A 21,036-nucleotide genomic window follows, 5' to 3' on the forward strand; every position below is an offset into this window, starting at 1 on the left:
CCTGACCTGTGGCCCTGGGACTGGGGCTCTGCAAACCACAACCCCTATACTTCCCTTGCTAACTGCAGCGTGGGAGACTAGCTGGCAGCAGAATGGGAGGCATGCGGTAGAACTCTCTTTCTAGTTCTGGCCCCCATCAGCCTTCCTGTGGCATTAGAAGACAAATGAGAGTTCCTTGCCAGATTGTTCGGGCAGCTACAGCAGCAGCTATGGTATCCCTCAGAAGTGCTTAGCTGTGGTCCCCTTAGTGACAAGCACATTAGACATGTCAGAACCCATCAGGCTTGAGCACCAACTAGATGAAGGCGTCTCTTCCCAGCAGAGGTCCCAGCTTGTAAGTGGCTTCTACTCCTGGAGTTTAGGAACAGCAGGAAGGAGACTCTCCTCTGACACTGGGTTATGATATCCTTGCAGCAGCCACTTCTGGATTTATGAAAGTGTTACCTCATTGCCTTCCCTTTTAGCTACCATAGCCTTCTAGCATCTGAGTAATTAATTTCTTGTATCAACTTGCCTCTGTAGTTTCCCGTGGAAGGATACTGTACTTGGTACCAAGGATGAGTTTATCTACAACCCTGTCGGTCATATATGTTTTACTAAGACATCTAAGTAAGATGATACTTCCTGTTCAACAGGTTCAATGTCATGGACTGATCTGATAGTCAAAGTCTCTGCGCAGTTGGTTTTGGAGGACAGAAAATGGCTCATAGGCAGACGTTTTACTTTCTCATTGCTGTCATAAGATACCCCACACAAGCAACTTTAGGGAAAAATGGTTTGCTTTGGTTTAGTTTCCTGAGGGTTATGGTCTTCAATGGTGGGACGGCATGGCAGCAGGGGCAGGAAGATGGCTGGACACAGCACATCCATAATCAGCAGACAGCATGAATAGTAAGGCTGGGTATAAATCCCCAAGGGTCACCTTTAGTGACTGGTTAACTTTCTCTAGCAAGGCTCCACCTTCCAAGTTCTACAACCTTTCCAAACAGTGCCACCAGGTGGGGGGAAGGTATTAAACATCAGAGTCCATGGGAAACATTTCACAGTCAAACAACCACAGCAGTACACTGTGTGTGCCTGTGCATATTCATACATGTTCAGGTGCATGTGTGCCTGCAGATATACATGTATGTGCGTTGTGGAGGGTAGAGGTCAGTTCTGGGTGTCATGTCTTAGGTGCTGTCCATCTTAGTCTTTAACTGACTTGGGACCTGATGAGCTTGCTAGCCCCAGGGACCCCCATCTCCACTTCACCAGCAATAGGTTTACAAGTGTTTACCACTATATCTAGCCTTTTTATATGGGTCCTGGGGACCAAACTTGTGTCTTCATGCTTGTAAGAAGCTGAAGTACCTCATCAGCCTGAGTCATTCATATTTTCTCTCTTCCCCTCTGTGTATAGGCCACGGGACAACCAATGGTGTCACACCTTAGGAGCTGTACATCTTGTTTTGTGAAACAGACTCTCTCATTGGCTAGGGTCTTACTGACTGACTATGCTGGCTGGTCAGTGAGTCCCAGGGAAACCCATCACAAGGCTTTTTACATGGATACTGAGGATCAAATAAAAAAAAAAAAAATGGTCCTACACTTAACTGGTATCTGAAAATGCTTGCTGAAAATCCATGCTAAAGCTGGGCTGTGGTGGTACATACCTTTAATCCCAGCACTTGGGAGAAAGAGGCAGGCATATCTCTGTGAGTTCAAGGCCAGCTTGGTCTACAGAGCAAGTTCTAGGACAGCTGGGGTTACACAGAGAAACCCTGTTTCGAGATATAAACAAAAGCAAAAATAAAAAATAAAAAGCAAAATGAAAATCCAAGCTAAATAGGGTGAAGTGGTACATTTCTTTAATCCCAGCACTTGGGAGACAAGAGGCAGGCAGATCTCTGAGTTCAAGGCCAGTCTGATGCAGGGTCAGTTCCAGGACAGCCAGGGCTACACAGAGAAACTGTCTGAAAAAAAAAAAAAATGAAAAAGAAAATCCATGCCATGTTATTTTACTTAAGTAAAAGAGAATACTATCTGAATAATTAATTCCTCACTAGATGGCAATCACCACACAATCTTGTGTTGGATTCCATTCATACTACCCAAGGGCAAATGGATCCAGTCACATGTTATTGAATGACCACTATTTCAACCCTGTTGATCAGAACCAACAGACAACAGTTCAGGTTTGCCAAGGGATTGAGGTAAACTCTGGTCTGATGAGGATATTCTGATGGGATTGTTCTTTCACTCTGGGCTATAGAAATCTGCTGTCCCCACATACATTAGTTAAGACGGGTTAGATTATATTGCAGCTAAACATTTGACACATTTCACGCCTCATGGGGACTGGCAGAGGATCTGTTCCCATGTAGTAGTTCAGATGTTGCAGCAAACCTTGGCTCTTGTATCTGCTGGATGCATGATCTGGGACCTGTAACTGCCTCATAGTCAGCTGGCTGAAACTAGTTGCAGACTCCTAATCCTCGGGAGGGGAGAGCCAGGGTTTGCTAACTGCTGTAATGAGTACTACATTCTGTATCTACACCCCTCCCCTCTTAGGAGCAGAACTTCTGGTTGTTAGCGGGGCACAAGAGTGTGCCCACCTGGAGACTTCATTCTAAGTCTGTGGTTAAGAAGTGGTCATTGTGGGTTGGAGAGATGGCTCAGTGGTTAAGAACACTAGTTGTTCTTCCAGAAGTCCTGAGTTCAATTACTACCACCCATACGGTGGCTCACAACCATCCATAATGAGATCTAGTGCCCTCTTCTGGCTTGCAGGCATACATGCAGGCAGAACACTGTATACATAATAAAGAAAAAAATCTTTAAAGAAAGATGTGCTCCTTCCCTCTCCGGTTTTCTACCATCACACATGAACCCTCTGCCAGTGCACTTTACAAGCTTAACTCTTCCCAGGGCCCTGATATTTACACACAGATGCCAGAACTTTCCCTTCTATCAAAGTATAACTATTACCCACTTTGCTATTCCTCTTGCATTCCCTGTCTTTTCAAATCATTCCACCAACTTAGTCCAATGAGGAAATGAGTAGCGTCTAAGCCAGTGGTTCTCAACTTGTGGGTTGCGATCCCTTTGGGGTTGAACAATCCTTCCACAGGGACGTCTAAGACTATCAGAAGACAGAGATTCATCACAGTAGCAAAATTACAGTTATGAATTAGCAATGTAAATAATTTTACGGTTGGGGAGGGGGCTGCCACAATGTGAGGAACTGTATTAAAGAGTGGCAGTATTAGGAAGGTAGAAAACCAATTTGCCGAATCCTTTATCTAATTACAAAAAACCACCTTTTATACATAAGAAAGGAAGGGATGTCTGGAGGCCAAACATACAGATTACCAGCAGTTTCCAGGAATCTTGACATATACCAGCAGAGACTGTGTGAATCAAAAGCACCAGGCTGCATTATTTTATTTTTTTAAAATAATTTAATTTTGGATTCCCTATTTTAATTTTTTTTTGTATACATGGTCATTATTCCACATTTCTTCAAATCTTTTGTAAAACAAGAGAGGTTTAACATACCAATGATGTTCCCCAGACTCCTGTACAACAATAAGCCATGTTCCACGTTGCACTCACCTACTTGCTACTTTGTTAGACATTTATTGGGCACTTGTTATGGACTAGGTGTGGTGCGAGGTGCTGAACGGGACTACAAAAAGGTTTCTCACAGAGCTCACAGTCTAGTGGTAAACTGAGGCACAGAGAGGTAAATGACTTACCCACTGAGGTAGAAACAGCTAGGTGCTTGGGAAGGCAGGGTGAGAGTGGGAGCGTGGGCAGGGTATGATGCATGGGAGGTAAAGACCCTCGGACAGAGCAGCGCAGCTGCACACAGAAACACATTATAAAATCTGCTTGAGAAAAGCGTGACAATGCTTTTACTTTCACCAGGACCAAACTCACTGATCCGTTGCATTTCTATACTTGTCCCCAATGCTTTGAGGCACGCTACCAACCTACTGGGACTTAGTGACTCTGTAGGCAGCTTAAAATCAGGAAGTATCTAACTCCTATTGTAGCACTGGGAACCGTATTAAAATACTTTAAGTACAGCACTGTATGTGAAATGTCTACGTGTAAAACTTTAGAAAACTCCCGTCACCCTTGACCCAGAGGGTTCTAATAAGTTATCGATACTGAGGAAGTAGAGAGCTTTCTTTTTCTCTATATACATTATTTTGGCTGTTCTGGGTAGAAATGTCACTCAGACATATTTCATAAGCAATCTAAACATGATACAGATTATGTACAAAGGCGTCACATTTGGCCCTGTGTGTACACCTCACCAGTGCACGACACCTAACCGCGAATGTGAGCCAGTGTAAGGCAATTCTTCTGAGAAGCAAAAACACCATCCATCAGGGAAGGGCAGAGTCTGTGACCATGGCCAGCTGTCTGTTCTCCTGATATCCTCTGTGATAAAATGATCTCGGTAGGGAAGAGGTCCGTCTCACTGACAAAAGGCAGCGAAGAATTAGCGACAGCTAATTTTGAATGTGGAAACCATCCAGGGACCTAAGCAGGAAGCTACTCAGGGACACTGCTGGCCTTCATGCCGCTACGAATCTACGGTAGGAGAATGAGAGCATTCCCCGAAGACTTATTGCTGAGGACCAAACCGGCACATAACTCATCCACATAGGAGGCTCCAAACACCTTCACCACTCCGTACTGCCGTCAGTTGCTCACTTTGAGTGACTCTCACTGAGGACACGTGTCTTCTGAAATGAGACACATAAAGAAACTTAGTGAAGGCTGGAACAGCAGCCAGGCCCACTATTCAACAACTTCAAGACTGAAGTCGTCTGGTCAAGAACCTTCTCTTGCACCAGTGGTCAGAATGGTCTTTTTAGGCTCACAGAACAAACAGGAATTCCAGACTGGGGTTGGAAAGCACCTTCCAGACAGCGCAGACAGCTTCCTCTGTCCAGAGTCTACCGGCTGGTGTCCCCACACAATCAACTCTCACACTCTTAGTCCCAGGCTCTCACTGTGTAGTTGAGGCCAATCTGTAATTTGGATCTGCTTGCTTCAGCTTCCCCGGGGCTAGGATTACAGGAGTGCATAGATACCCCCGGCACAGAGACTGGAAAGATGGTCAGCAGTGAAGAGAGCCACTGCTCCTCACCAAGCCAGGACTGCTCTTCCCCAAGACCAGGGTTCCTTTTCTAGCACCCACACCTGCTGGCTCACAAGAGCCTGGATTCCCAGCTCCAGGGGGATCCAATGCCTCTGGCCTCCCAGGATACCTACACTCATGTGCACACACTCACACACAAACCTATACCTAATTAGAAATAAACAAAGATCATTAAAAAACCTTGAAGCTGGGGCTGGAGAGAAGGCTCAGAGGTTAAGAGCACTGACTGTTCTTCCAGAGGTCCTGAGTTCAATTCCCAGCAACCACATGGTGGCTCACAACCATCTATAATGAGATCTAGTGCCCTCTTCTGGCCTGCAGGGGATACATGCAGGCAGAATGTTGTATATATAATAAATAAATAAAAATTTAAAAACAACAACAAAAAAAACAAAAACAAAAACAAAAAACTTGAAGCTGTGTATAAAAGTTACATCTAAGACGCTGGAACCTTAATGTTCCTCTGATCACAAAATGGGCGCTTTTACCTTTTGCTGGGCATTCTGGATGTCTGCTTTTAGATGGAGAGGCCTCTACTCCATCGGCTGTTTTACCACTTGAGTGGGTCTGTTCGACTTCACACAGATACACGTCAATGGGTCCTTTGGTACTTCTGATATGAACTGTGATAGAATCCTAGCAAGGGATACAGAGACCACCAAGGTGAACTCGTGCATCCACTAACTGCAGTTTTTCAATTATCTTAAATTCCTGTAATTTCCTTTCTACTGCACATTTGAGATAAGCATGTTCTCAACTGTCACAGCATTCTAAACTACCGGCCAATTCACAGCGAAGACCTCTACTTAATCATGCAGGCAGCGATGGTTTTGGAGCTACAGGACGGACAGCCTCTGAAACCCCTCCTGCTTCTCCTCAGGCGGCAGGGAGCTCTGGGGCACCCAAATGTATTTGTACATGGTGTTTCCAAACAAGTTCAGAGGTACTGAGGTCATGGGAAGGCTAGTCTTTTGTCCGGTGAAAAGATGGAAGAGGAAAAGATGAGATTGGAATACGTCTTGTGAAATTAGAAACATCACACACAAAGAAATACTAGACTAAATGACTATTATCCTCTAGGTTCAGTTTTATTTACCCAGGAGCAAATTCCAGTGGTTTTCCTGTAAAAAAATTAAAAGTGTGGTTGCTTGTATTTAGAGGCTAAATATGTAAGGGGCATTTGCAGTTATGGTTCCTTGTCTTTCCCTTTGGGAGCTGGCCTGGCTCTACTCAAGTCCACCCTTTTCAGACCTACATGCATAGGCCAGTTTAGACACCACCATTGCTCCAGCTCCTCCGTTCTCTGGGATCTCATCCAAGCAAGCTGGGTGAGCTACAGCTTCTCAGACAGGTGAGACAGGCCAACCACCTTTGTGCTCAGAGGCTGCAATGCCAGGGCAGGTTTAAATGAAAACTTTTTATCATTAAATAATTGAAGGAAATAACTGCTCCCTACTGGCAGTCATCAGAAAGGACTTCAAACCCCACCAGCCACTAAGTCACTCTATAAAGGGGACCCCAGGGAACTAAGAGATGGCTCACAGGTTTAGGGTGTGTTCTCCTGTGGAGGTTCAGTGTTTAGATGCCAGCACCTATGTCAGGGTGATCACAACCACTGGTAACTCCAGCTCCAGGGTGGCCAAGACCTCTGGTAGCATTTGCACTGTGGCGCACATACCCACACACATACACAGAAGTTTTCAAAAATTTTTGAAAAGGCGGCAGAATTTTCAGGCCACGCTGTCTGCCATAACTACTTAACTCTACCATGGTCGCATGAAAGCCGATGGGTGATATCTAAACAGATGGCCTTGCTCCAACAAAACTACTTTCAAGAACAAGAACAAGAACAAGAAGGAGTTGAAGGCCAGCCCTATACTAGGTGCACAACCCCCAGCAGAGCTGTACACAGTCAGCCTACTGATCTAGGACACTGCCGAGAACAGCCAGCCTGGAGGACCTCAATCACAGCTCTAGGTGGGACCGAGGGAGGCTCTGGGTGTGCTCAAAGGTTCAGAGCGAGTTAGCAATTCCAGGCAAGCAGCTCAGAGCACTGGGAGAGTAAACCCTGCCAATTCCTATAGAATGGATTACCATGCCCCCAAAGAAAAGCTGTCCTACAAGATTAGTGTCTAAAGAGTTTCAGTGTCTGTGGGAGAACTCATCCTAAATATGTTAGTAGGACACTTGTCTAAATCCAAATCAGAGCAGGGAATGCCACCAAATCACAATCTGAATGGGTCCAAGGGAAAAGTGCATGCTCCTTCATGACTGATGACACACTGTCAGGTGATAGGGTCTCATTTGAAGAGTGTTCTGCTGGGGACAAAAGGAGGGTGGTGGGAATAATCTTTGCCACCATGACATGGTATGATGGTTGGCGATGAGCAGCATGGGGGCTATCCGGCAGTCAGAATGGCTAGAAGGGCCGCCAGCTTTGCTTTGGACTCCATCCTCATCAAGTAGCCTTCTGGTGACAATGACTCTCAACACAAACCTTCCTGGAGCAGTTGGCAGCAGATAGGAAGACTGGCCTTGCACAGAGGTTCTACATCTGTGACTCAGTGTTCCAAATTACTCTTAAGGTCTTTGGTGAGTTGGTAGCAGACTAGTTCCCCAAAGCTCCGACTGTTCCATCTATTATTTTTGGAACTTGAAGATCAAGGCCAAGCCAATGGAGAGATTTCTTTTGTAGCTGGACAGCAGCAGGATGGCTGAGGGCACTTGCAAGCCAAACTCTGCCCTATGCCTGGTCTTGCTGGCTCCTGAAGCACACCTGCTTCTCTGTGCTTGCTTCTCTCCTCTCTGAGGTTACAAGGACTACTTCACTCATGGTTAAGCTAACAGGTATGTAGCATGACAAGGACATAGGTGACAATTGACTGCTGAGGTCACAGACTTGGCAGCTAACCCACCTCCCTTTTTAAATTCTTCCTGCAGCACAGCACTACCTACTTCTCTGGGAGCTGGGACGTCCAGTCTGGTTTCCTCTGGAGCCTTCACAGCAATAACAATCTGTTCATGGAAGGCTTGGATGCTGTGGATATCCTGATAGGTTACGTAAGCTAGTGTGAAACATAGTCAAGGAACTGAAAAATGAACATGTCATCACCCCAACCCCGTCCCTGGTTTTTTGAGGCAAAGTCTCACTATGTAGCTCTGGTTGGCTTGGAACTTGCTATATAGACCAGGCTAGCCTTGTACTGAAGAGGTCTGCTTTTCTCTGACTCTGAGTGCTGGGAATAAAGGCATGCACCACTACATGTGGCCAGATCACCATTTCTTACATGAATGCAGGTACAAGAACAGCTTAGCCTTTATGGGACACAAGCCTATAATGAAGGGAAACAGAAAAAACAAACAAACAAACAAACAAACAAAACCCTAAAACTTCAGGGTAATTATTACTTCAAAACGAATTCTTAAGATTTTATGGTGTTTTAAAATATTTATAACAAAGAATTCTTTTAAACTAAATACTGACTGGAGCAATTTCTGGAGAAAGATACTAATAAAGCCCCCAAAACTGAACATAAACACAACTCACAAAGGTAATTATCACCTTGGAGTGGGGCAGAGTAGTGGATGGATGTCCCAAATCCCCAGTAGATGCCCAAAGTCATGGACCAATACCAAACCCTATGTATATCATGAATTTGCCTACACATACACTTCTACAGTGTGGATGAATTTATAAATTGGGCAAAGTAGGAAATCAATAATAATAAGGGAGTGTTATTATAACATACAGCATACTGAAAGTCATTACTTCTAGAACTTTCACGTGATATTTTTTTACCTCATTATCTGATTATGGGCAACAAAAGTTATAGAAAGCAAAACCACAAACAAGGGGAAAGCACTACGCTCAGATTCCCACCTGCAACATATTCAGTGTGAATTCTCACTCACTGTTAAGAATTTAGTGTTGGCTCTTACTATGAGAACTTGAGAAAAAAGCATTCAGGGTTTGGGTAAGAATCCTCCAGAAGACAGGAAAAAAAAGAAGTTCACAGAACAGAAGAGCAAGCTCTCATGATCACACATCCGTGATCTCCCTCTAAGTGCATTTCTGTCACCGAGTGCCTTTCAACTACTTCTGTGACATTGCCAGACCCTTTATATTCACAGGGTCCAGTTGCTCTGGTTTTCCTCCTTTCAGACTATAGACTCTCTGGTTAGCTAGCACAGCGAGCCTTGGCTTTGATTTTCTAAGCTCTGTCCTGTGGTAATAGGATTTGACTGCCATGGAGAGCGGAGGGAGTAGGAATTACCGACACTCACAGAGGGCACTGAAGGCCATAGACAGTCTGGGATGCTGGGGGGGTGGGATACCAAGGACCAGGCTTTCCCAGTTCCTGTTCCACAAGGTTTCTGCCTAGAGTGATGAGCACAGAACGACAGCAGCAGCAGCAGCATGTTCTGTTTCAGAGATACACTAGTTCACAAATTAGGGAGAACCCGATTTCCACAAAAGCTGACAAGCATTTTACCAACCAGGAAAGAGATTATGAAAAATAAAATCCAAAAGAAAACCCCAACAAACAAATAAACAAACAAACACTCCTTAATTTAAGATGCAAGGGCAAACTGGGCATGTCACTGCCAGCTATCATCATGCAGACTTGACCCAGGAGCGCAGAGCAGCCGCAACATTGACTGCTCTCAAGTGCTGGAGGCTACAGCACTACACTTTCCTTTGCTTTAACTTTAAAGGGCCCGATTTTATATCCAGACATGAAAATTAAACACTCAAGCTCTCCCTAAGACACTATCTACTCTGGCAGCAGAAGTGGGTGGAAGGATATCTTTCGTTTTCTTTGTCGTCTGTTAACTCCAACAGCTGCTGGGCGCAATCTTTAATCAACTCGTCCAAGGCGTCCTCCATCGCCGACAGGTCGGAAAGCTCAGCCTGCAGTTTCTTCTGCTGGGGAGCAGCTCCGAAGCTGTTCAGATCGGATCCTCTGCAGATGGAAACAGACACTAGGTCAGCAGCTGCCAGGAGGGGAGCAAGGGAGCAAAGGTGTGTGCGGAGGGAGGACTGGCTACATGGGAGTGTCTGCACTTCCTTTTATACCGCCTATGCCGTCATGCCCGTCCTTCTTCTTTTCTTGGGCCAGTCTCTCTAGGTAGCCTTGGCTGCTACCTGTCCCTGCCTCTGCCTCCTGAGTGCTGGGATTAAAGTTCAGAATGATTGATGCAGTACCCTGAAGGACAGCGTTATCATCAGAGTTGATGTATTTTGTTCCACAACAGTGTCCTTCAAGAAGACCGACCTCTACCACTTGTATAGTCACTGATGATCTCTGGGTTTTACTGCCTATTGTACCTCTCATGTACTCCAATGCTGGAATTCTTTTTCCTAAGTATACAGCTTTTTTTTCTCTCTGTACACACATGGCTCTGTCTGTGTCTTATCTTCAGGGTTTCTCTGCACAAGATCCTTCCTAATCATGTCACCTCTTTAGCAAATGCCTTTTGCACCTGAAGTCTGTTTTCACACTCGGGGCAGTGTGTCAGCTTGCCAGCCCCAGCACCTCAGTCATGCCAGTCATGCAGTAGACCTGCTAAGAATACTGGCATCTGCTCTGCCCCAGAAAGACGAAATCAGAGCCAGGAGGGACTGGGTTCCTGACTGTGTACTACTATATGGCCCCGTGGGAATCATGTCTTCCGTTATTAATTCACACTAAGGAAATACACTTAAAAAAAAAAATCCCCTCTCTTATCAGACATTTCATTCTTATGATTTTATAGGTAAATTAATTAACCACCTTATTCCACTTAACTTCACATACAATCTGAATGATATTTTACACCTAAAGTCCCCACTTAGACCTCAGCAGTCCCATACATTTAAGTACACTGTGAGATAACAAGAAAACCTTAATGGATCAATCTTAGCCTAAGAAGAATCATAAAAACCTCATTTTCTATTCCTGAAGGCTGCTGCTCTTGGGCAGACGTCAATGAGAAGGGGAAGGACAGACAGAAGAGGAAGGACAGACATAAACTCACATCCACCGGATGTGGTTCTTGGACTTCTTTTCTACCAGCTCGATGCCGTCCAGAACGTTGGTGATGTCATACACGCGCCGTTTCCGGACTCCCAGTTTTGTGGCAACCTTGTTTAGGTCGAGAATGCCCCCAGGGGCAGACCTGACAAGATCCATAAACTTGCGAGTTAAGTACACCAGAGACACATCGAAGCGGGGCCTCTTCTCTTTCAAAGCCTCTGCAATTGAGAGCACAGCACCACGCGTGAGCCGACACCTCTCAGCCTTCTCAGACAGCGGCTTATTCCCTCAGGATTGGAGCAGAAGGCCACAGAAACGCCTGATAGTTTCTATGGAAACACTTCTCTAACTGGATGAAAGGCAAATGGTCAGCTGGTCTAAGCAAAACCATTGGGTTTCAATAAAGGCTGGTGTCAGTTTCCATTAATAACCATTTTTACAAGTCCATATCCCTCCAAGAAATTTCTACAACCACTGTTGCACTACTTCTCAGGAAGAGGATTAGAAATGATTCTGGGATCAGAAGCCTTCATTTCACACAAATAATTTGCCAACACACATTTGTGTGTCAATATCTAGTTTTTATTCATGTTGAGGCAAGAGCCTGGCTTCATAGAGGCCAGGCAAGCACATTACCACTGAGCAACTTCCTCCACTCAGATGTATATATAGTTTTTTCCCTTAATTAAAAAAATTTTTTACTTATTAAAAATATTTACTATATCTTATTTTCTTGTCCTCCGCTCATATGTATAGTTTTAAAATTAAAAATATTTACTTATGTGGATGAGTGCTTTGCTTGAATGTGTGTATCATGTGTGTGTCTAGCGCCCACTGAGGTTAGAAAAGGGCATGGGGTCCCTTGGGACTGGAGTTGCAGTGGTTGCGAGCCACTATGTAGGTGCTGGGTCCTCTGGAGTAGCAACATGGGCTCTTAACTACTGAGCCTCTCTCTAGGCTTCAGTTTTTAAAAGCAAAAGTAGGAATATAGCATTTTATAGTATGCTCTTTTAATATTGTGATTATGATGTATGAATAAATGTATTTCACTCATTATTCCTTTTTGTTGTTTTTCAAGACTGTTGTTTTTCAAGACAGGGTTTCTCCGTGTAGCCCTGGCAGTTCTGAAACTTGCTCTTTAGACCAGGCTGGCCTTGAACTCAGGGACCTGCCTTTGCCGCAAGAGTGCTGGGATTAAAGGTGTGCTTCATTATTAAATGGCTGCATGTTTAAGTTTGTGGAGAATGTGCTGAGCTATCCCAGGACTTGGGAACATGATATCGAATGATGTTCACAAGACATGCCGGGCTTCATCTCTCTCATTTTATGCTCACTCACTGGCTAGACGTTTATTGGGTACATTTGGTCTTATTAGCGTAAGTTAAGCACATTCCAAGGATGTCAGCCACTTCATAAAGAACAAATCTAACCCATCATCTCTAACATGGGCTGCTTTGGGGGCAGCTCCTCAAGCAAGAGCACTGCATGGGCCTGATAGGGGGCCCTGATGTAAACAGTGATGCTGAATGAATGGTATTCAAAGTCAGAGGAGAACATGGAGTGTGCCATCTTTACTGGAGGGGAGACCTGCAGATGTTCGTATGGGAGGATGCTGGGAGCATCACAGAAAGATGAAGCACGGTGCTCCCCACTCCAAGGAGGGACAAAGCAGCATCTGAGAACTGGGCACACTTGGGGGTCCAGGCCAGAGGGGAAGAGGCAGGAGAGCCCTTACTGGGCTTGGGAGGGCAAGTACTAGCAGTTAGAGGTAGCAATCTACAGGGACAGGATGAACATGTGGCTCCAGAGCTATATGCATGGTACCAGATGCTGACTTTGGGCAAGCCACTTAACCTTTCTGGGTCTTAACCTACTCATGCATCATGGATGACAATCCACGGCTCTGTTTTGAAGCTTGGTCACTCATGCACAGATGTTATTATCAGCTAGTGTTGGGACAGTTGAAAGAAACACCTCAAGGGTCAAGCTGACCCAACTTGCTGACCAGCTACAGGGGAGATGGTAGCAGATGCTGAGGGAAACAAAAAATGTAGTAGGATCTATATCTTGGCATCTGTAAATGAAAGGTATGCCTGCAATAAGGGCCAAATCCAGAGGAAATCAATGAAGGGGCCATCAATTACAAAGATCATCCGATACCCTAAACATGAACCTATGACAGAGTGAAAGCCAGGAAGAGTGAAGGGGCCACAAGGAACCACGTGGATAGGAGGCTACGGTGACAGGCACAGTACTGCCACCTACCTCAATTTCAGCCACCAAGGTACCCTTCGCTGTGACCTTGTGTACACTCAAAAACAACCAAGTTGCCAGGTTACAGAGAGAAACCCTGTCTCAAAAAACAAAACAAAAAACCAACCAAACAAACAAACCATGTTAACTATGGGACATTTGAACCAAACCTACTTAGGAGTCAACTTACTTCTCATGGACACATACTGCACATTTTCTTCTAGATTAATCCTTATTTTTGATGGCTGGAAAAAAGAAAACATAAACTCAGCATTTTATGAACAGCAATGCAAATGAATTACTTTTGTTCTACAATACAGTTATAGATACTTCCCCCCCACCCCCATCCCCGGACATGGCTTCTCTGTGGAACAGCTCTGGTTGCCCCTGATCTTGCTTTGTAGACCAGGCTGGCCTTGAACTGAGATCCAACTGCCTCTGTGTGCTGAGTGCTGGAATTAAAGGCCTGTGCTACCATGCCTGGCCATGGTACAGTTGGGATTTTTGTTTGTTTTTTTAAGGCCTTTTTTTCCACCTGAAGCATAAGGGCGAGAGAAAAGGAGTCTTTCAAATTGCACCTGGTCTGTGACCACCCACTCTTAGGACCCACCCAGACTCAGGCCTCTCAGGCTGTACATGCTTCAGTGTGAATAAAGGAAGGATGATGGAAAACAGGATACTTAAGAGGGAAACAATTCCTGACAGACCTCAGCAGGCAGGCGCTCAGGAGAGATGGCAAAGGATGATGGTTAGGACATGGCGACCCCAAGACCTAAAGGGCTTGGAGGGGTGGAATTTGTGCATACCAGTCAAGGTTCACCGGCCCCTGCTCCACCCTGCTATTTAAGCAGCCCCCAAAATGTGCTCAGTCAGCCATGCAACCCCATTAATGAACAATCAGAAGCCTTCAAAAAAAAAAAATAATAATAAGCGGCACAAGCTATGGATAGAGAGATAAAAATATGGTTAAATTCAGAAAACAAACAGGCAATTGGTGTCAGCCCTAGTATCAGTCTCCCCCTTTTGCCAGGTACTCGGAGACTACTGAAAGACTGGAAAGATGATCTGCAATACATTTAGGACTTGTTTTTGCTCCCTGCCTAGGCACACACTATGGCCATGTGGGAGTGGTCCAGCTTTGTAGCTGGAAAGATAACCAACCACAACAAGATCATGCTGAAGTCTTGTTTTAACCAGCAGAGACCTACCAAAGACTTCTGGATAAGATCACAACACACTCCCATTCATGTTGAGAATCGTGTCACAAATGGAACAGCAAGCTAGCTAAAGGGTCAGGGACGGGGCAGCCAAAGGCCAGGTGGGAAAGAGAAGAGCCATTGAGCCTCTGCAGGTGATTCTTGTCACCTCTGACAAGATAACGACATCTGGTAGCAGGTTAACTTGAGATGACATCCTGCCACAAAACCAGTTTAGGACAGTCTAGGTCTGCAATGAGCACTTGGCCTGTTGGGTGTGCAACCCTGAACTTGGACACTTCTCCCAAGGGTGAGGACTGCTGGCAATGGTATCCAACATCAGAACTCTGAAGCAGGCCCTCCCTGTGAAAGTCTACCAGAGATGCGGGTGACCAACTGTCATTGCTATTTTTACACGTGAACCTTCTCCAAACATAGTATGAGACAGGGGCTGGGTACCGGAACAAGGCCCCCCACCCACCCATTACATTTATGTATCTTGTGTGTGGATGTGTCATGGTGTACATATGGAAGTCAGAGGACAACTCTGTAGAGTTGGCCTCTCCTTCCTCCATACAGTTCTCTGGGCTTCAATTCAGGCTGTCAGGCCTGGCAGCAAGCGTTATAACTTACTGTGCTATCTTGCTGGCCTGCAAGGCTTCTTGAGAAAGGGTCTCACATAGTCCAGGCTAGCCTCAAAACTCAACCTGTCCCTAAGGATGATTTCGAATTTGTGATCTTCCTGCCTCCATCTCTTGAGTGCCGGGATTGCTGATATGTTCCCCAATGCCCATTTATTTGGTCCTGAGGCTTGAACCGGAGTTCCATGCAAGCCAAGTAAACGTTCCTAACTGAGGCACACATCCCAGCCTCCTCACACTGATGTGAAAAGCCTGTCAACAAGTAGTCAGGAGTGTTAGTGTGCACTCATTGCTGCCCGCTGCAGCAGAGTAGTGAGGCCAAACTCTGCACAGACAGTTTCCCTATCGGTGGCCCACTTGCTTTAGGGGGGTGGTAGTTCTGCTTTCACAGGTGGGTACAGGGACATAAGAATGTCCTCCTCTTACCAGATACCTTACACACTGCCCACAGTGACACAGGAGGCAGGCCCAAACCCCAACATTTTTCTTCTCCCGTGTATGAAATCCCTCTTTTCCCAAACAGCTTCTTGCTACCATGTCCTGGCTATTCTATGTAACTCAGGCTGTTTTTAAACATGGCATCCTCCTGCTTCAGCCTCTTGGGTGCTAGGACCATATGAGTGTGCTGCTCACCGTGTTTGGCTAACACTCCGTGGCACTACTGACCCATCTTGCTGCCACATGGATAGAGGGCAGATGCTCTGGCCCTCCCCTGGTGACTACTACTAGACACCTCAGGGCTTCCAGAGAACACTCACCAGTGGCTTTGGTGAGTGAGTTACACATCTGACATATCCTAAATTACTTTCCTGCTGTTCCATTTCCACATTTAGAAATGCCTGTGTCTACATCTGGGAACACATGGGGCAGCATTACCATCCCCTAGTCCCATCCCCCTTATATCTACGGCTTTTAAGTGGCTTCAGAATCTTCTTGGTTTGGAGGGTTGGGGTAAGGACAGGACAGTATCTCAGTGTACAGTCCAGGCTGACCTGGAGCTTGCTATGAAGCCCAGGTGGCCTTTAACGCACCAGCCTTTGGCCTCTGCCTCCCAAGGGCTGGCATTACAGAGCGGGGTCACCACGCCTAGCTGTAAGCTTTAAAGGTGGGAGAAAAAAATGAAAAGTGACTTGTAGAAACGCATGTCCTAGGCACTGTCTCTGAAACGGTTAATTCTCTCTGTGCAGAGGCTTCTCTGTACCAGCTCCTTGCATGGGAGCAATGTATTCCTTCAGGAGCTCAGAGAACAGCGGTCTCTCTAAGGTGACTGCATTCATGTCACCCATCCACATCTTCCTTATCTTCTAACATGCAAACCAACTTCACCTCCACCCAGTGCTATTTTCTCCCTGTTCCAGAGCCCAGACCAGGCTTAAGCTATTTATCCTGGCAAGCAAGACCCAGCGAGACACATAATATATAACTGCTCTGCATAATGGCTTATTAAATTTTGGCATTTTAAAAAGTTAATTAAGAACCACTAACATGTTAAGTCACTATTTTACAGGCAAGAAAATACAGAGCCCCACTTTATTAATGTCTTGCCTAATTTTTTTGTGCATGGCCAGGTCTTCATGATAGCATGAAATGGACAGAAATATACAAGCACAGAATGCTCTGGGGCATACAGAGGATGACTAACAGAACAGCCTAGAGGCCAAGGAAGGGCTAAAGACAAAGACAAGTTACTCATGAATCTGGACTCAGACACCTCTATGACAATATGGAAAGTACAGGTGTCAGCTTGAGAAGACGAGGCTGAGGATGGAGCATGGAACCACAGAATAATTTAAGAAAGGAAAATCTGCTGGCAGGGGTGGCTAACCCTTTAATCACAGCACTCAGAAGGCAGAGGCAGTATGTGAGTATGAGGCTAGCCTGGTCTACAGAACGAGTTCCAGAACAGGCTCCAAAGCTACACAGAGAAACCCTGTCTCAAAAAACAAACAAACAAAAAAACAAAACAAACTAACAAACAAAACCAACCTGAAGCTAGATTATGTTAGGAGGTTTCTACCTTGTCCAGGGAGCACTAGGGAATTTGCAAGGGATTCCTCTGGCCAAATGGGATCAGAAACACACTTTCAAGAGAGATCATCTGTTATGGGTGGAGAGGGGCAGCAACAGTGGCAGGAACCCTGCCAAGATGGCACTGTAGCACTGAATAGCAGCTGATGTTAATTACTTCAGAGACTGGGGGGAGGGGTGATTCTGGGAAATATAAAAGTAACCACCCTTGGCCAGTATGCTGGCTTGGGCACCAGGGTAGGTATGGCACCACTGAGGTGGTTTGTGAGAAAGAGGTTGCTTTCCTAGGCAAGGGGACCATGAATAAAGTTGACCTTGGATGCAAGAGTTTGAAACCTGCAGCTGGAGACACACAGCAAGTTACAAGTGCTTGCAGCTCTTCCAGAGGCCCGAGCTCAGTTCCCATCATCCACATGCCAGCTCATAACCTCTAGTTAACTATGTTCCGCCCCAGGTGATCTAACAGCCTCTCCTGGCCTCTGTATGCACCGGTATATCCACACAGACATTTTTCCCCCCTTAAGTTTTAGATCTAAGTAGGGACATCTAACACACCGTTGGAAAGCTCTAGGAAAGATGTGTGGGTTTGGGAGTTACCTCGAGGTGGCTGACATCACCAGATTGGATAAGAATATCTAAGACTTCAGAGGATATTATCTTCTGATGCAGTTCGAAAAGTTAAGTTGTGTGTGTGTGAGAAGTCGTGTGTGTGTGTGTTTCCAGTGTGAGCAGTTAGATTGTCTCTATGAAATTTTCAAGAAACCACCACGGTTACAGGCCACAAGTCGTGAGTAGTGAATGAGTGATCACCTACACAAACAGTGTAGAGAACCCTGGATGGCACCCACGTGCCTGAAAAGGAAAGAGATGGGGACAAGAGGCCCCACGGTGGCTGTCAAAAACACAAGAGAGCTTCTCAGCCCAGAGTGAGTGGGTGGTTGTTACACAAGGTGTGAAACCCATACTAGAATAGATAAAACCCGACAGGGCTCTTATTTACAACAACATTACAGAGTGTTTAAGACTCAAGTCTGCCCAACACAGTGCAAGATGAAGTGGATACTGAGCAGAAATCATTTTTTTAAAGGAGGGAAAGATATTAGGGAAAAGCTGACCTGCAGTCAGTCCCAGCTTCCGCCAGTTTCCTCATTACCTAGCCACAGGCCAGTCACACAACTTCTGAGTCTGTTCTGACAAACTCTAAGAATAACAATCTCAAGGTTAGAGTGAGAAGTCAGACACCGCTCAGGAACCATCTGGCACGGGACTGGCTGGCCAGAACGGCTTGGATACTGCTTGCCTTGGAGAGAAAACAGCGGACAAAGGACGTATCCAGCGCAGGGGCCCTGAGAACAGTTGGAAGCCCAGAATGGAGGGAACAGCTGCTCTTTCATTTTCCCTGTCAAACCGTACAGATGGGCAGGAGAGATCGCTCAGCTGGTTAAGGCACTCGCCACCAAGCTTTACAAACTCAACCCGAGTTCCACCCCGCCAACCACAAAGATGGACCAAGCAAGGAACAGACTTCCCTAAGTTGCCTTCTCATTTCTACACGCGCCTCGTAGAACCCACTCGCCCGCCCTCCCGCAAAATAAATGCAATGGAAATATGCAAGAAGCACAAGGCGGTTCGAGAAATGGGGAGCTGCAGGGGGAGACCCGGGGCACCCAAGCGACAGGGTGCAGAGGGCCCGGCGCAAAGAGCGCGCCCCGCGGCACGTGATTCTCGGGGGTCGTGGCTCGCGCTCACCAGTAGGCTCTCCACGTTGATGGGGTCCCGACAGCGGCGGCGCACCGTCTCCTGCGCCGGGTCCACCAGCAGGCTGGGTAGTCTCCGCGCCGGTCGCTGCTGACTCATGCTGCCCCGCGCCCCTCGCGCCCCACGCGCCCTCCCGCCTTCCCCGGCGGATCGGCGCGCGCGTCCCCGGCTCCACGGCCCCTACGGCGCCGCCCCGGCCGCCCGCTTCACCCACGGATCGCCGCGACTCCACCCACGGATCGCCGCGGTCCCACTCGTCCAGCGATGCGCTCAGGTGCAGAGGGGACCCGGTGACCGCGGAGGAGCTCAAGCTCCCGGGCCGGCCATCTTCCCGCATGCGCAGTGCGCCGGCCCTTGCACATGCGCATCTCTCGGTGGAACTCTCCCGCGCTCACGGGTCCTCGCCTGCTGCTGGCGGCCTGGTATCCCGGAGGATGGATCCTCGGAGGGGATGGAGAGGGAGAAGAAAGAAGCGGAGCAGGGATTCCAGGGGACCGGAGCAGGCGTTCCCGAACACCCCCCCCCCCCCGCGAACTGCAGGCTCTCAGCGCCCAGGGACACTGGGTGATTGACTGTGAGGTCCCCCCCCCACTAAGCATCAAATGATAGCACATGCTCTTAAGCCACCCTGGAGGGAAGGGAAGGCACATGCTTTTAAGCCCAGTGCCATAGAGGCTGATACAGGGAGATCATGTGCTTGAACTTAAAGCCCATTATGGTACTCTTTGTGTCAAAACCACAAAGCCCCCCACTCCTCACCCCCTTTTTTCATTTGCTGAATCAATTTTTGATTCCTTATTGTATCAGGTAATGAACTGGGACCAAGAAGCTACTGCTTTGAATATGACAGACTGGATCTCAAATCCCATTGGAGGAGACACTGGCTGCCCTTCCAGAGGATCCTAGTTCAATTCCCATCACCCGCATGGTGGTTCACAATCTTCTGTTGACTCCAGGCCCAGGAGACCTAATGTCATCTTCTAGTCTCCACAGGCACCAGGCATGAACATGTTATGTATATAGACATACATGCAGGCAAAACACCTATACATACAAACTAAACTTAAAATTTTGTTTTTGCTGTCATTTATCATTAAGAGCTGAACGCAGGCTATTTATAATTCTGTATTATGGTTTTGTAGGTATTAGAAGATTTCTAAGCCCAATTATATGACAGACTAACTTTATCCCATCTTCAACAAGAGTTTTATTACCTAGAAAAAGAGATGTTTGCCTAAAGAAAACAAGATTTACAGAACACAAGGAATAAGAATGAACTAAAAGTAAAAGGTAAAGGGGCTGCTGCAATAACTCAGCAGGCAAAGCACTGCACCAGCCTAATGACCTGAAATTGACCCCAGAACTACCCATGGTAAAAAGCCTGATACATCTGTATCCTAGCTCTTTTACCAAGAGGTTGGAGCCAGAGACAGGAGAAATTTCCTGTAATCCCTAGCCTGAGTACTCAGAATAGCAGAAAACAGAAATCTTTGCCTCAACAAGGTAAAAGGGAAGAACCAATTCCTGAAAGTTGCTGTCTGACCTCTACACAAATACGATGCCCAAATTCCCAAATATTGTCTATAAATGTTTGTTTTCATTTAAATGGACTTGGTTATATAAAATAAAAAAATTATTTTTGCCTGGAGCCACAAGGTTTGTTTTCAAATCATAAGGTCTTAAGCCAATTGCTAAAACCTTCTGTGTTTTAGTTTCTGAATTTGTAAAGTAGGGAGTTCCTACAGAATATAGTTGCTATGGAGATCAAACAACTTGATGGGTAATTTACTGAAACAGAGATGGGTACATTTTTGTTTGTTTGAGACAGGGTCTCTTTCTGTATTTCTGGCTACCCTGGAACTCCTTGGAACTCATAGAGTTCCTCTTGCCTCTGGCTGTCATTAAAGGCATGCAACACCACACCTGGTGAGACATGTATACTTTTTAAAAGATTTATTAAAAATAATTTATGAAAATATTTT

General features: G+C 46.2%; 1 protein-coding gene across 3 annotated transcripts; it reads right to left on the minus strand.

Annotated features, from left to right (window-relative positions):
• Nucleotides 1–4,626: 4,626 nt before the first annotated feature.
• On the minus strand, nt 4,627–19,211 carry E2f6 (E2F transcription factor 6). 3 transcript variants are annotated; one of them, XM_051181623.1, is made up of 7 exons: nt 19,046–19,211; nt 13,622–13,676; nt 11,180–11,396; nt 9,969–10,125; nt 8,117–8,230; nt 5,650–5,797; nt 4,627–4,742 (listed from the first exon to the last, which is right to left on the minus strand). In XM_051181623.1, the coding sequence occupies exons 1-7, from the start codon at nt 19,151–19,153 to the stop codon at nt 4,723–4,725; spliced, it is 819 nt and encodes a 272-aa protein (XP_051037580.1). In that variant the 5' UTR covers nt 19,154–19,211; the 3' UTR covers nt 4,627–4,722. The 3 variants fall into 3 exon arrangements, with proteins under 3 accessions (XP_051037580.1, XP_051037582.1, XP_051037581.1); XM_051181625.1 differs by lacking the exon at nt 19,046–19,211 and adding an exon at nt 18,412–18,518; XM_051181624.1 differs by having other exon boundaries at nt 4,632–4,739.
• Between the last annotated feature and the right edge of the window lie 1,825 nt (nt 19,212–21,036).

This window comes from Phodopus roborovskii, unplaced genomic scaffold (genome assembly GCF_943737965.1).
Source record: "Phodopus roborovskii unplaced genomic scaffold, PHOROB, whole genome shotgun sequence".
Taxonomy (NCBI): Eukaryota; Metazoa; Chordata; class Mammalia; order Rodentia; family Cricetidae; genus Phodopus; species Phodopus roborovskii.